Source organism: Cetorhinus maximus, chromosome 22, assembly GCF_964194155.1.
Source record: "Cetorhinus maximus chromosome 22, sCetMax3.hap1.1, whole genome shotgun sequence".
Lineage (NCBI taxonomy): Eukaryota > Metazoa > Chordata > Chondrichthyes > Lamniformes > Cetorhinidae > Cetorhinus > Cetorhinus maximus.
This window is the reverse complement of record NC_135900.1, coordinates 39,739,945-39,756,577: the sequence shown is the minus strand read 5'-3', so window position 1 is coordinate 39,756,577 and position 16,633 is coordinate 39,739,945. Positions and strand designations below refer to the sequence as shown.

The following is a 16,633-nucleotide window of genomic DNA, read 5'->3' as shown; positions in this document are numbered from 1 at the left end:
TTGACTCATCTTTGCTGCCTTTCACGCTTCTCTAATACTACTCCACAGGCTTCAGCCTCTCACTCTCGCTTCGAGAAAGGGGCGTTCGGGGCGGGGGGAGAGAGAGAGAGAGAGATTGCTTGTCAATAAACAAAACGTTTTTAGATCATAGCAAGGTCGCTCCCAGCCCTGAGCTAGCTCGTTCCCGAGTCCCAGCCCTATACAGGGCGGGACAGGGCGGAGCACCGCAACCCTGACCAATCCCATGGTGGACTCTTTTTAAAACTCCCTGTCCATCACTCTGTTTCCTCTTCGTCAGCCTCCTTCGCCATATTGGGTAACTGAAAAAAAAAGCCAGTTTTTTTTCCGCCTTACTAGAGTCAGTTTTGACGAGAGATAGGTTGTAAACTGTTGTTGTTGTTGGCGTTTTTGTTGTGGTTCTGTGCTTTGCAGCCTTCCGAAGAATTGCACGACACTGTTAAATCGTGTAGCCTTGCAATTCTGCTGTTTGTGGGGCTTCGGACGATTTGCAGCGAGAGGGGGTACGAAGGGAAAAAAAATGTCAAACGTACGCATTTCTAATGGTAGCCCTTCGCTGGAGAGAATGGCAGCTCAGCAAGCAGGGCACCCGAAACCTTCAGCCTGCAGAAACCTGTTTGGTCTCGTGAACCACGACGAGTTAAACAGAGACTTACAAAAGAAACAGAGGGAGATTTGGGAGCAGGACAGGCGGAGGTGGAATTACGACTTCGAGAGGGACAAGCCGCTGGATGGGAATTACAAATGGGAAGCCGTGGATTGCAAGGATGTGCCTCATTTTTACTGGCGTCCTCCCAGGGAGCAAGTGTCATCGGCGGATTGCAGTGTGGATGTGAACGGGAACCATGCGATAGTTTATGTAGGAACTCTGGCTCAGGGAAATTCAGGGGACACACACTTAGCGAATTCAGAGCAAAAGGACGTGGTTAAAGAGACAACTGAACATTTCACAGACTCAAAAGAGCAGTGCTGTAGTCCCCGAAAACGAGCTGCGTCAGTCGGTAAGTGACAAAGATGTACCCTATTGGAAGCTGCAGGATCCATTTTCAAACGGACCTTTCTGACCTTTTTACACACGAAAAGAAACTGGTTTCACCCAACCAGTGGTTTTCTCATTTATTTCCAGCACACCCGCTTTAAAATCGTGCAGTTCTTGGTCTGCTTGGGGTTAAGCTTGAATTCCCCTATGTTTGAAAAGGGATACTGCAACTTCAAAGGCCTTTTAGAAAGATGAAGTAAACGGCATTTTTTGCTTCAACAACTCTGCTTGAGATGTGGTTGACTAATGCAGACTAGCGTGGCAAATCTTCACGTCAGAATAGAAACGACCCCGAAATATACCACTCTCCTGATTTCAGTTTGTTAATGAGCTTTTCTTGATTGTAGATGGCTTTCCAGACGCCAAAAGAATCAACACAAAGACGGAGACAGACTGGTCAGCAAATTCTCCCAGTATGAGTGCATTAGAGAAGACGCCGAAAAAATCGATTTCGAGTGGACATCAAACATAAAACAAAAGTCACAAGGTAATTTTTAGTACCTTTATTTTTTCAGTTGACTGTCTCTTCCCAAAATCCTTTAGAATTTTACTGTTTAAAGTAGGATAAAATCAAAGGTAGATCAAGAGTCTATTCTGTATTGACCAATCGGCCTCAGTGCCTCAGGTTGAAGATTTGAGATCATACGCAGGGTTGAAATGTCACTGGTGTTTTTTGCTATATTTTCAAAACGACACGTATGCACAGGTGATTATTTCCAGCTGCTTTTCAAATAACTAGATACACACCAGCGTTCTGCACAAGTATCCAAACGTCTTGGTCTCCTCTTTCCCTCCCCTCCACAACGAAGTACAGATTTTTTGCCCAAGTGTTGTCAGTACAGAAAGTCACAGGACTGACTGTGAAAATGTAATACGTTATGTGTGGGAGTGCGCAACCACAACAGTAATGTGTGTGTCTTTGTAGGCTTTATACATTGTACAATCTTTTTTCTTTTAAATCCAACATCCACCATAAATATAATAAAGAGAGAATAATCACGTTAAAAACGGATCACCAGAGCATGCTGTTCTTTATTTAGCCAGCTAAGTATAAACAGCCTTTAAAGTAACACTTGGGGTAGCGTCCACAGTAGAAAAATGGCTGCAAAAACATAAACATGTTGGTTAAAGTCTTTACATACTTCTTACGGCTCAGGTATGATTTCTGCTTTGATTCTGTAAATAACGATAAAGACGCATGAGAAGAGGGACTATGTAGTATACACCATTAAACTTAATATACAAACGAGGGGTGGGGTGAGAGGGAGTAATTTTTTAAATGGTTAATCACAACAAACTAAACTGATGCGTTTAGTGGACATGATGCTCATTTTCTGGACTGGCCTACATTGATGACCATCATCAAAGCAGTGCATTGAAAAAAAATGTCCAGAACTTTTGTGAAAGTACTGTGTATGTTAAATAACTTGTTTTTGTATCAGAGCATGAGGTGTGACACTTCACACACCTTGGTGCTAAGCTATTTTTAAATACCCTAATTACAGTAATGCTGACATTTCTGCAGTTATACTGTTTTTCTTAGTTAAATTGATAGATTTAACTTAGATCCAAACTCTCAAACAGCTATATAGATGACTTTCTATATTCAGATAAGTGCTGCCAAACTCGTCACGGTTCTCCTCCTACAGAATCAGAAATCAAATCAGTTTGCTTTTTAAAAGAAAGGCCTGAAAACATCACTGTGCTAATTGTTTGGTAATCCAATAATACTTAGATGCATTGAAAAGTTTCAGCTGCTGAATGTAGCTTTGTGTCTAATGTGATAAAATCCTGCCATGCTGAATGAAGTGGACCTTTTTTTAGGTTACTTCCAGATACCACAAAATGTAACTTACCAGTCAGCTAGATTTTAAAAGTCAAATATGGAAATGTTTTGATTTGTTATTATGATAACCTGATCATATCTGTGCACACAAAAGTCTTACTACTTGTGGTATTGATTAGTTCAGTGGCTAGATGAATAATCAATTGCTTAAACTTTTTGCCAACCGTACCCAAAGTGGCTGGCTTGAAATATAGCATAGCTTTGCCAAATAGCATTTTAAGTAATTACAATGATGCATCACAGAATCACAAATGTTATAGTACAGAAGGAGGCTATTTGGTCCATTGTGTCTGCATCAAAAGTGTTACTGAACATTAATCTATACTTTGTATTTTTCTTTGTTAGATATGAAGATCCTTTTTCCCTTGTTCATCTATGGCAGTGCTTGATGAAGCGAGGACGATCTCCTCAGAGACATACATATCGTTATCTCTCCCCGTGAGGAGAGCCCAAGCACTGAACTCGTGAACACTAAACCGCCTATTTTAGAGTGGATATAGCGCTGTGCAATTAGGTTCTTCCTTATCACTTGGCTGATTTTACTACCTGTGTATATAGTTTTTTTGTAGCACATAAACCATTTTTGGTGGGGGGAAGGGGAGGAGGGCAACTTAAAATCCAGAATTTAGAAAATGTATGACTTGAACAGTAGCAGTGTAATTTTCCAATGCAGTTTCTAAACTGCCAAGCTACAATACCTGTGTATTGTATGTTTAAAAAATAAAAAAAATCTAAAATGTACCTGTGTACATAACTTTGTAAAGACACTGAGAAATTATACTAACTTATTTATGTTGAAAAGAATTGATGTTTTTGGAATCTAGAAGATAATTTTCCGTTAAGCCAAAGTGGCGTTTTTCATGTGCATTTGTAAATGCTTTATGTAGATTTTCCCTTCTGTTTTTGCCTGTCATAATATAAGGCTATGCTTGAAAGAGAAAGCATCCTGAGCCAGACTTGTATTCTGCCTTAATATTGGTTATATTTCTCATTTTTGTTTTGTAACGTGTGAAGAGATGCTGACTTTGTCTGGCATCCTGAAATGAAATAAAGAAAACCGTACAATATGCTTGTGTATAGTTTACAATTAGAAGTATAGCTACTTCACATGTTGCAAATGATCAAGAAATGGTGAATGTTGCCTGGGCTACTACCTCAGTTAAGGTGAGGGGAAGTCGTTTGGTCTGTAGAATGGTTTGAAAATTTGACTCAGTACTTTTGTTAATGTAATTTATATCGTTTCAGTAGACGTACAAACGGTTGTGTGGAAGCGAACTACACTTAGTGAAAGAAATGCTGCAAAATGTTTAGCATTCTATATTTTCACAAAAGAATTACCGAACTATATGTTTCCACCCTAAAACGATTGCTTTAACGGCTTTTTAAAAAAAGTTATAAATGCATCTTCTTGGGTGTGATTTTTGAGGGGAGGCCGTGATGGGGGAGTTGACAACAGATTGTTTGACAGTGGGATAAGCACCTAAATAACCTTCGAAACGCTTGAAAAATAACAGTAGCTCTACCAGCATAACTTTGAAAAATATTATCGCACGCTAAATATGAGAAACAACAGACAGACACTCCCGGCGGCGGCAGCAGCAATAATAAGCAACCAGTGTGAAGAGAGTGGGCTCCGCTTCTAGGGCGGTGAGCGCCCCGCGATGATTGACAGCTCGGCAGCTCGAGCAGCAAAAGCACGCCACGGTGATGTGGCCAATGAGAGAGCGAGCTGGTCGGACGTCAGCGCGCGCTGCCACTTTGCCCTCCTTTTCCTTTCAAGCTGTTTTCCCCGCCCATGGTCCGCCGTCCCATTGGTCAATACCCGGCAAGACAAAACAAACGGTTAATGACGGCCGAAACCCATTGGAGGGAAACAATGTCAATCATTGTGTCGCGGAGCTCTGCTCAGAGCGCGCAGGCAGCTTGGAGTGAGGCAGTCCAACTTTTTGAATTCATATTTAAAACGGCAATAACCGTTTCCCAAAATCTATTTAAAGCTGCGCCAAAAATTAGGAACCGGCATTTTCCAATAAGGGTTTTTTTTTTCTTGCAACGGTTAGACCGAAATGGTACATTGCATCGTGCGACAGGTCGAATTTAGAAAATGACGAACACATAATTAGCTCTGTCAATGTAGGCGGAAATGGAATACGTTGTTTATATTTTTTTAAAAAAAAAGTAGTTTTAAAAGAGACGCGTTTCAAATATCGAAGTGGAAATAAAATGTAGCTTTCTACAGAGTGCAGTGTGGACCGGACTTTTTAGTGATGTTACAGTGCGGACAGGTTGCACCCTTTAAGCTCCTTCACACGTTTCCCAGCTGCCCAGTGACTAAGTGAATTGCCAAATATTTAAAACAAAATCTGAGGACCGGTCACTTCTCGCTGTTATTTAGAAGCGGGGTCGTTGGTAAGTAGTTTGTTCTAATTTTAGAAAGGGGGAAAAATACAAAAGATCACCATGAAAAAGCCACTTTGCTCTTACAGTCCAGGAAGGTCATATCATAATGTTATTGTGATTAATTATAATGTTACCCAAGATTTACCTTCGAGACAACTCGGTTCAGCCAGCAATAAATATTAAGCAGCAAAATGGAGACTGTATACTACATTTCATCTTATTACAATTTTCGGTGTAGGCCTCAGCAAGACGACCAAAAAGTTTACAGTACTTGCATTATTTTTAAAGGTTCACTGGTTTTCTAATAAACTACCTGCTGCACTAGTTTTAAATATGTAGAAGCGCTAAATGTATTTGGATCCACCAGTCTTCAGGGTACGGTCCACACCAAATTTAACCCTAGCCTTAAGCCTTTCTTTCCCTTTCCCCTGTCAGTCAGACAAAAATGTATTTGCACGGAGGCTCGTTAAAATGTGTCATTTTTGCTGAGCTCTTCTAAAACAACATGATTTAAAGTGTCGTTTGGCGTGTCAGAGAGGAAACTGAAACATATTACACCTGACGTGAAACATACCCTGTATTAACATTATTCATATGTTAACATTTTCAGCACAGGTGAGAGGAAGAACTCGTGTATGGGATGCCTCCTCGCTATTCTCCAGGTGTAATCTGTTCTTAATCTGAAAGCGATGAAACTCACCTTTCGTGAGTTTAACATTAACACAAAGTGAGACGATTATGCATCACCCCGCCCTCCAGTGCACCTCACACAACTATAAGGCCTGGTAACTTGTAAAACATTTATTTACATTTCGCGAAATATTCAAATACACCGATTTCTAAATCAATCTGATCCCTTGTAGACAGTCAATGACCATGTGCTTTTTTCCCTCCCCTCCCCCGAGGTTTATTCATCTGCTCACTGGGAAAGAGGGGAATGTGTGAGGGGCAGAGCCAAACTGCACCTTTAATTAGTCAGTAAGATATGTGGACGCCTATCCATTGCGATTGATTAGCTAATTGGTTTGAGTGCAAACTAGCGTATTAAACTAGTTGGGAATGCACAAATAGTTTAATATACAAGTAGATCGGCATTAAAAGACAATGTCGTCGACTCCCCAAATCTGATGCATTGGCCAACTGGTGATAACTGCAATCTCCATGCAATAACAGCACTCTACAGATTATTTATACTCTGTTCAAGTATCACTGATTTTCTTAATTGCAGGTGCCACTAAAGGTCAACCTTTTTGTTGCATCGATATGAAGGAATCCAATTAAGCGCAGTACTGTTTCCATGATATAATTGGAGCAGCAAGCCCTTTCCGCTCCCCATGTAAACGCACATTGTGTATGTCCCTGTTAGTGGTAGAGATTTTACGATATTAATTTATATACCTTTGTCTCCATGCATTTTTGCAATTTACACATATTTTGCACGGGATGGTATACACCTCATCAAAATCTAGTGTCACTCTTCAAAAGGCCTATGAAATTAAGAAGTTATTCGGAAAGTAAGGCAAATATTTGCACAAATTGTTATAAAATGTGAATTGTGGAGCAGGAATGAGTAGATGACTGATGAATGGATGAAATGACAGACACACGATTATATTGTGAATAGTTAAAAGGCACAAGGACAGAAGGCTACATCAAGAACGTAGGGAAAAGTTGCTGATAGATGTAACATAAAAGGAAAGTGATTGTTACTAGAATGATTTGATGGTGTACCAATTGAATTAATACAAGAAAACAAAAAAAATGGTTTGACTGCATGACTTCGAGGAGTGGGTGTGCAAAACTATGGACAGTCAAGGTTGGGGATGACCTGTTTCCAGTTGACCAAACTAGATGGGCCCCACAAAACCGTCTCCACCTAGGATTATTGAAGAGAGATCTGGGAAGATCCAGATAAATACAATAATGGACGCTTTCAATTAAAGTGAGATTTGACACCCATCATTGGTTGATTAGAGAATGGGGTTTTATTTCTCCTCTATAAGCATGCTAAAAATCATTAACATTTCCAATCGTAAATTTCAGTCTCAGGAGAATAGAGTCGTTACGTCCTCTTTTAGGGGGATTAGGTACCAAACCAGACGTCGAGCTTTGTGCATCCAATTAAACACTATCATACGAAAAGAATTAATGGCGCAGATATTATTTTTCAGACATGTATACGCATACTATCTAAGTATATGAATGGGTGTGGAGCCACAGAGTTTAAGATGTTGTTTTGCTATTGAATCATCAGCTAAGATAATGAAGAGGGAGGGAAGGAGAAATTTCTTCAGATAACGAAATTACATAAATAGTTTATTCCGGCGAGGGGAGCTCAGTCAAAGCAAAACACTTTTTAAAAAGTAATTTAGACCAGGCCAGTCTCTCTCTGGCTTCTTGCTAGCATAAATATACATATTTTAGAATCCATATATTGGGAGCTAACTATACTACTAGGCCAGTAGGAAGAGCATGTGTCATAACTGTTTTAAAAAATGTATAAAATCATCTTGTTAGGAATATAAACTAGCTGCACAATAAATTGTGTATTTAGAAGGACGCTGTTTTTTTCAATTTCTCTTCATTTCAAACAGATTCGAAAAATTGTGAAAGCAAATATCTGGAGAGGTGAAAGCTAATTCACATAGGGGCTTGATGAGTCGTAATGAACCTTCCATTTTCACAGTAGCCTAACTTGAAATGAGTTTGACATAGTATCACAGCAAGATCTTCTAATATGGTATTTGGTACCATATTTTCTGCTGTGATTTATGCTGTTGAATTCATTATCTCATTCCGAGCAGGAATTACACTTCTGAGTTATTCGGCTCTGCTCGTTTGTGCGGTAAATTAGGTATTAATAGCTACTGATTCCTATAAAATATACTCCCCCTTATATCATATGCATGGGAATACTTATTTTTAACACTTTATGCTAACAAATGTATTAGTTAATCGTGCGACACTTCCGAATTGCCATCAAAATTGATGCAATGGATTAAGAAAAAAGACAGTATTGGCCTCCCAGTTTTTCCATTTGTAAATGAATCATGCCTCCTAAACTGGATTCTCTAACTAGTTTAATTATTATTTACGGTCTTATTATGCAAAATATGTATGAATAAATTTTCGATGTGCCACCACCCACCCTGCAGAGATTCTTGTTGATCAGCGACGGTTAATAAATTATAGTGTGTATTTTCTGAAAATCACACAAATAGTTCCAGTTAACTAATTTTTACTAAATAAGGAGACTTTTCTTTGGCAAATCCTAAAGCCTGTTTCTAAAAAAAAAATGGTAATCCTTTCTGTAAACCTCAGTGCCTTTGAAAGGGTATCTGGGCTAAATGCCTCTTGTTATTAGAAACAGTTCCATCAGATTTCACACTTGCCTCACTGTTGCAGTTTATGTAACGAAATATAAAGAATAAACGACATGGATGAAGCTGTCAAGAAAGAAATGAATAACCAATCTGGGCTGCTATTTATTTTGATAAATTATGATTTCGGTGACAGCAGACCATTAATTGTTTCGCTGGTTTAGATATCCGAATAAAAATCACATTAAATACGGCAACTGAGACTTCTAAAATCTGTCTCATCTCTCAAAGATGACTAAATTCGAAACGAGAACCACATGAGTTAACCTCCGAAGCATACACACCCTTCAACTGTTCTTTCGTGCATTTCTCTGAAATTAAACGACTTTCAATTCTATAAGTGAGCTCACTACGCCCTGCCGTTTTCCGCAAAAGTTTCCACAGATTCAACACTGTTTCCAACATTTTAAGACACATTTACAGACATGTGGAAAATTTCTCTCCCCACACAAATATTAACTAGACCCTCCCCCTCAACAGGGAATCAACAAATGAGTGGCGGAGAATCAGTTCCCGTTTTAAATGTTTACCTCACTCGGGAAACATGCGTTAATATACTTCTAACATTTCTCTACAATAAAGACAAATGTTTCAACAACGGAATCCACCTTTCCCTCTATTTTCCACAATAAATGATTGGGGTGAATTTCCGCGAAGTTTTCCCGCTCCTCATTCAGAAATTTACTCCATTTCCATTTTGCTTGGGAAGACTTTGCGCAATCAATTTGTATTCTTGAGGGGTTGGGCTAAACTTATATGCATGAAAGAGAAGAAGTTGGTTTAATTTAAGATAATATGGTCATTCGAAGGGTATAAAGACCACATTCCCTCAGGCAGCAGTGGTTCTTTCCGTTGCTGCAGTGCTTGGGAACGCACGCCTTGGCTCTCTCTGAATTTCACACTGCCCTTGTAGCGAGTACCCTCTAGACACGGTGATCTTCCCTGCTGCAAGACACACTACCAGATCACAGGCAGCAGCACCCGTATTCCTAGAATTGAAAGTAGTTTCCTTAGTTCTGTTTTTCATTTTTGGTTCATACTAATTTCAGGGAAAAAACTACTGCAAGACGTTATGCTATATTTCTTCATTTCGAAGCAACGAGATAAATGATTATTTTGCAATTTAATTAATGTGAAATTAACGAAATGCTGGGTATGTGCATTTTCAAAATGCACATGGAGGTGTCAGCTGTGGCTCAGTTCATAGCACCCTCGCCTTTGAATCAGAGGGTTGTGGGTTCGTGTCCCACTCCCGGAAACCAAGAACTGTGATTGTACTCAAAAGAGTTGCAATCTGTGACTGTTGATAACTCGAAAGAGTTTCAAAATGCACATTTCCGAGAATGATTGTCTACTAATTTCTTGTAAGCACTAACAATCAGAATACACGTGTAATAAGAATTATTTTGAACTTCTTTGTTAAGGAGCCACTTATCATTTGTGGAGAAATATTTGCAGAATCCCCACTGCTGATCTGAATTGTAAACTTTACTAGTCAGTTAATTTTGGCCACATTCACTTTTTACCTTGCTGAACTTCGTCTTTTTCCAGTTATCGCCTTTATCTTTAATTCCCCATTATCATTTAAAAAATTTTAGGTAAATGCACAATGGTATACATAATGACAACACAATACTCGAATAAATCTGTCAGGGCTTCTTCATAAATTTCCATCTGTCCTTTCCACGCAGCAAGAACTCTGGTCAATCAGGCACAATTGAAGAAAATCGGTCAGATAAGCATCAGCCATCACGACCACATTTGAAGCAGAAATGAACATATATGCATATACCCTAGGGAAAATCAGTAACATGGAGGAAGAAACAAAAGGCGAAGAACATCGCACAGATAACAAAGTGCTAGAAGTGGTGGAAGCTTAATGAGAGACAACCTGGGGCAGGGCAGAGGTCCAACATACTGAGTATCCCTACTGAGATGTAGAAGGTGACAGACTTCAGTGGACTCGCTTTTCCATAAAGGCTGTCAGATTTGAAACACTGCATTATGGAGTCACGTATACCCTACACTGCCCTGGACGGTGGTCTGGGCAGAATGGAAGAATCCAACACCGTCTTTAATGAATGGTGTTATGTAATAATAGTTGTATGCAGCGCAGTCGCCCACTGACCATGCGACAAGATCAATGTCATTTGTTGTGGGTACGTTCCTAATGCAATCATAGAGACATTTTTCATGAGTATTCTCACTGCTGCACTGGAGGCTTTGGGTCCAGACGCCAAGGTAAAGTCACAGCTTTATCTCATCGGACAGCAGGCAACAATTAGTAACAAATTTTGCAACCGTATTGATGTTTTTTTATTGTTATTTACTCGCAGGTTAATGGGTACCACGAGCATATGCTTTCCTACAGTGGTAGTGTGGAGAAGTTGGTTGGCACCTATTAATGAAATTCTTGTAACATCATTTAGCCTGCACAAGTCACAGTAACCATTGCTTCTAAAACAACGGTATATAAAATCATTTGCAGCGCCCATTTTTCGGGTGCTAACTGGCCTACTAATTCCGCCCCCCCCCCCCCCCCCCCGGCCCATAGTAGCCAGGAAGTCTGCCGTTTATCATATTTGAAAAATAAAAATATAGGCATTCTTTATTCATACCCGAAGCAGGCGTTAGACCTATTACATATGGAAATAAGACGCCTATTCCGGGCCCTCCCTGCAAACTTCGTTTGCCATGAAAACCAGACCTTGGGATCACCCGTGGATCTAAGATAAACTTTTTACATTTACTTAACATGGAGCAGGAGTGCTCCTTGTGACCCCACATTTAGCCGCTCCCCAATTCTTCCCCCACTGACCTCATCTCCCGATTTTGGACCCTTGAATTTCTCTCCCAACACCCAATCTGACCCCCTGATTCAATCTCTAGCTGACCTTCGTGATTTCCAGACCCAATCCTGATCCGCACTTTGGCCTTGAACCCTGGCCCAGATTCTGGATGCCTGTCCCAACCCTAACCTGAACCACGGTCCGGAGCCTCAACCCACTTACTCTCGGACCGCTGGAATGCTAGTAATGGCCTAAGCGCTGTTGAGCTTTGCCGGCTCCGTTATAATAAGGCCCGCAGCCATTTGTCGGGAAGCCTCCGACCTTCCCTCCCCCCTTCTCAAGGGAACTTCGGGGATGGGCAATAAAAATGCTTGCCTAGCCAGCGACGCCCACGACCCGTGAAAGAATTTTTAAAAAATCCCGCGGCGCCTCGCATATCCAAAAAAATGGGCATGCTTGCATTTCAAAGCCAGTAAGCTCAAAGCAATTTATAGAAGGAAACAAACACTAACATAGCTACTTCAAAAAAAAAATAGATTTAGAAAGCAGGCCGTCTTGTAACTTGCAGCTTGACAGTTGGGTTGTCCGTTATTCAGAAGTGCTTGGCTCCCAAATCGGGGAGCAGTTAGTAGTAGGGATAAGGAAAACCAACATGGAGAATCTTGCTACGCATCAGGAACAGTGACAAGAGCAAATAATAAACATACACAACACAAGCAATGCAACCTAAATTCTGTTATAGAGTCATTGCAGAGGAAGAAAGTCAGTCATTCAAAATGTAGTTGACTTTATTTTAAACGTAAAACAGATTCTTTCCCCTCTTTCGCAAATCAAATTTCATGTTGTTGTAAATGCAAGTTATTGTTTCCAACTTTTGGGAGACAGCTCTATGGATATGTGTATTCAGGCATGTACAGAGCTCTCTCCTAAACAGGATGGTTAAAGTTTCAGTCAGGCAGGAGCCAAGCAATGTAAACAGGGTTTGCTTGGCTGGAACCCAAGATGCAGTTATTCAGACCAATAGCGACAGCACCTAAACTATCTATTAATTGGTACAAATGCTTAGACACTTATATAGTATCTTCATTAGAATATCTGATTATGATGTTTTATGTTAGCGTCCTGTGATTATATTTTACATTCTTATGATGTGTAATAATAGCAAATAACTGAACTGTGCCCAGATGTAGTTACCACAAGTAATTTTTGACTAGCAGCTGTCTTTCATTTAATAATGCTAATCTTAGTGATTTATCATAAAGGCTCATTTTGAAACAAATGTTTCACTTATTCCAATGTTAAACTGGGAATGCTTTAAATATTTGAAGGGGAAAACTTGCAGGTCTGCAGAAAAAGAGTGCAGCATAGTGCTATTCCATTAGTCACATTCAAAGAGCTGTCATGAACATGATGGGCTGAACGGCCTCCTTTTGTGCTGTATGCTCCCATAATTCTGTGTGAAGATTTTTCTGAATGTGTACGGTGAGTTTCAAGAAACGTTTTCAAATATGTACATCATTAAATTGCCATTATAATGCATAGCATAGTTAATCAATTTGCATGTCATTATTAGTCAAAAATAGATTTTTGTTTATTCATTTGTGGGAAGTGATGTCACTGGCAAGACCACCATTTATTGCCCATTCTTAACTGCTCATGAGAAGGCAGTGGTGAGCTGCCTTCTTGAACTATTGTAGTGCATATGGGTGAAGGTATTCCCACAGTACTATTAGGAAGGGAGTTCCAGAATTTTGACCCAGAAATGATGAAGGAATGGTGAGATATTTCCAAGTTAGGGTGGTTTCTTACTTGGAGGGGAACTTGGAGGTGGTGATGTTCCCAAGCATTTGGTGTCTGAGTCTTTTTTGGTGATAGGGATTGTAAGTTTGTAGGAGGTGGTGAAAAAGCCTTGGTGAGTTGCTGCAGCGCATCTTATAAATGGCGCACACTGCAGCCACTGTGCACTGGTAGCAAAAGGAGTCAATGTTTAAGCTGGTGGATGGGATGGCAGTCAAATGGGCTGCTTTATCCTGGATGATGTTGAGTTTCTTGAGTGTTGTTGGACATGACTCATCCAGGCAACTGGAGAGTATTCCACTACAGTCCAGATTTATGTCTTGTATATGGGAGAAGGGTTTTGGGGAGTCGGGAGGTGAATCACACTCTAGAATATTCAGCTTCTGACCTGCTCTTGTATCCACAATATTTATGTAACTGGGCCAGTTAAGTTTCTGACCACTGGTGACCCCCAGGATGTTGATCATGGAGGATTTGGCAATGGTTGAGCCTTTGAATGTCAGGGGAGATCGTTAGATTCTCACTTGTTGGAGATGGTCATTGCCTGACACTTGTGTGGCACAAATCTTACTTGCCACTTATCAGCCTAAGCCTGAATGTTGTCTAAGTCTTGTAGCATGTGGGCTGGAACTGCTTCATTATCTGAGATGTTGTGAATGGAACTAAACCATGTGCAATCTTCAAAGCCCATTTGTGAATGTTGGTGAGCAATTAAACAACTAAACAGCAGAAGAGCATATGGTAGACAGAACTAAGCAATCCCACAACAAATGGATCAGATCAAAGCTCTGCAGTCATGCCACCTTCAGATGTGATAATGGTGGCCAACAAAACAACAAATGGAAGAAGGAGACGACATGAACATCCCCATCCTCTATGATGGTGGAGCTCAGTACGTGAGTGCAAAAGACAAGGCTGAAACATTTGCAATGATCTTCAGCCAGTACTGCCCTGTCAATAATCAATCTTGGTCTACCCCACCTTCACAGGAGCCAATCTTCAGCCAATTCAATTCACTCCACATGATATCAATAATGGCCAAGCAAAGGCGATAGGCCTTGACAACATCCCGACTGCAGTGCAGAAAACTTATGGGCCTGCAGCCAAGCTATTCCAGTACAGCTACATGAACTAAGTGATCTGTTGGTTGTGGGATTGCTAAACTCTATCCATAGCATGCTGCTTCCACTGTTTAGCATTCATGTAGTGCTGTGTTGTAGCTTCACTAGTTTGGCAACTTATTTTTTTATGTTCTCCTGCATTCTTCATTGAACCAGAGTTGCTCCCAGGCTTGATGGTAATGGTAGAATGAGGATTATGTTATGCTAAGTTATGTGATTACAGTTTATGGTGGAATACAATTCTGCTGCTGCTGATGCCCCACAGCACCTCATGATACTAGTTTGATTTACTACGTCTGTTCTCATATGTTCTATCCCATTTAGATGGTTAGTAATGCCACACAAGATGATGATGTCAAGGATGTGCAGTGATAACTCTAGTCAATAATATCATGGACAAATGCATCTGTAACCTGTAGATTGGAGAGGAAGAGGTCAAGCAGTTTTTTTCTCTGGTGTTGGTTCTCTCACCACCTGCCTCAATCCCAGTCTGACTGTTATGTCCTTCAGGGCATAGCATGGTCAGTAATGGTGCTGCCAATCCATCTTCGGTAATGGACGCAAAAGTACTCCACCCAGAGTACATTTGTGCCCTTGCTATCCTGAGTGCTTCTTCCAAGTGGTATTCCGTATAGAAGAGTACTGAGTCATCAGTTATGGGAGTGTGGCAGGTTGTAATCAGCATGAGATTTTCTTGCTCACGTTTGCACAATTACCACTACACTCCTCACCACAACTCTATCCTTGTGCCTTTCCTCTTTCAGATGTCCGAGAACTGCCACTTGGCCAGACAAAGGTGGGGGAGTAAGATGATTGAAAAAAACCACCGTCACCCAATCTCACATTCGCAGCTGCCAGCTCAGATACTGACAGTGCATGCAACTTATGGGAAGATGGTGGGATATGGTAATGTCACTGGATTAATAATTAGAGGCCCAGGTTAATGCTCTGGGGACATGGATTCAAATTCCACAATGGCAGCTGGTGGAATTTGAATTCAATGAATAAATTTGGAATATAAACCTAGGCCAGGATTTTACAGCCCCACCGCGGCAGGTCTCTGCCCTCAGCAGATGCGGTGAGCCATTTAAACCTTCTTTCAGTTTGGCAGGACCGTAAAATCCCACCAGGCGGGAGGGGCCGTAAAATCCTGGCCCTAGTCTCACTAATGGTGACTATGACAACAATCATCGATTGTTGAAAAACCCATCTTGTTCACTAATGTCCTTTAAGGAAGGGAATCTGCTGTCCTTACCTGGTCTGGCCTACATGTGGCTCCAGACCCACAGCAATGTGATTGACTCTTAACTACCCTCTGAAATGGCCTAGCAAGCCACCTAGTTCAAGGGCAAATAGGGATGGGAAACAAATGCTGGCCTTGCCAGCAACACCAATATTCCATGAAAGAATAAAGGGAACAAAAATTACAGCATAGCTTAGAGGTGGAATATGCATATGTTGAAGCAGTGGGCGTAAGTGGCCTGTAGTCAAGGCAGGTGGTAGGGGCTGTGCAGGTGCCAGCTCCCCAGAGGGCAAGTTCTGCAGTGAAGGACTCAGATGAGCACTTTGATGGGGTAGACTAAAGAAGAAAGCTATTGAGTATGCACAATGAAATGCTTCATGCATTGACAGGCCTGCCAGAAAGTCTATGTGTAATTTTAAGGAGTCCTTATATAAGGAGCCGTTATTAATTGTATATCAGTTGGGTGTCAGTTGTATTCGGGTGGTGGGTATTAGTTGGGTACTCACCTGTGGTTGTGTCTGTGTATACATATTTTATATAACATATTTATGAGAAGTTGTTGGTAGGAGCTGAATGATATACAGTGTGTGTCTCTGTAAATAAAGCATATAAATGTATAAACACAAGGCTCCAGCGTTCTATCCTTCACCACCTGACTATCAGAGTTCTAAAAATCATGATGCATCTATTGCAGCAGAGGCCACCCAGTGCAGTGGAAATTCAGCTTGCTGCTGTCATGGCTTCAGATACCGGTGTTCAAAGGGGCTTTATATTCAAGGCTGAGTTAGGCAGAATTTTGGTCTACAAGGAAGTCAAAGGTTATTTGGTGGGAGGTGAGTGGCAGGCAGGAAAGTAGAGTTAAGGCCACAATCAGACCAGCCAAGATCTTATTGAATGTAGGCTTGAGAGGCCAAGTGGCCTACGCCTGCTCCTATTTTCATCCTTCCATTGCTTCCACTCTGCCAGGTGTTTGCCTGTTGCCTGTTGACCAGTTAGCCCA

General features: G+C 40.9%; 1 protein-coding gene and 1 long non-coding RNA gene across 2 annotated transcripts; both read left to right on the top strand.

The window, feature by feature from the left end:
- The first annotated feature begins 279 nt into the window (after positions 1 to 279).
- On the top strand, positions 280 to 3,970 carry LOC144696613 (cyclin-dependent kinase inhibitor 1B-like). The gene is made up of 3 exons (XM_078568128.1): positions 280 to 1,019; positions 1,405 to 1,544; positions 3,249 to 3,970. Exons 1-2 carry the CDS (start codon positions 539 to 541, stop codon positions 1,527 to 1,529), a joined length of 606 nt encoding a protein of 201 aa, XP_078424254.1. The 5' UTR covers positions 280 to 538; the 3' UTR covers positions 1,530 to 1,544; positions 3,249 to 3,970.
- A 687-nt stretch (positions 3,971 to 4,657) lies between these two features.
- On the top strand, positions 4,658 to 12,751 carry LOC144696616 (uncharacterized). The gene is made up of 2 exons (XR_013580212.1): positions 4,658 to 5,312; positions 10,375 to 12,751. It is a non-coding gene; the product is annotated as an uncharacterized LOC144696616 (long non-coding RNA).
- Positions 12,752 to 16,633: the final 3,882 nt, after the last annotated feature.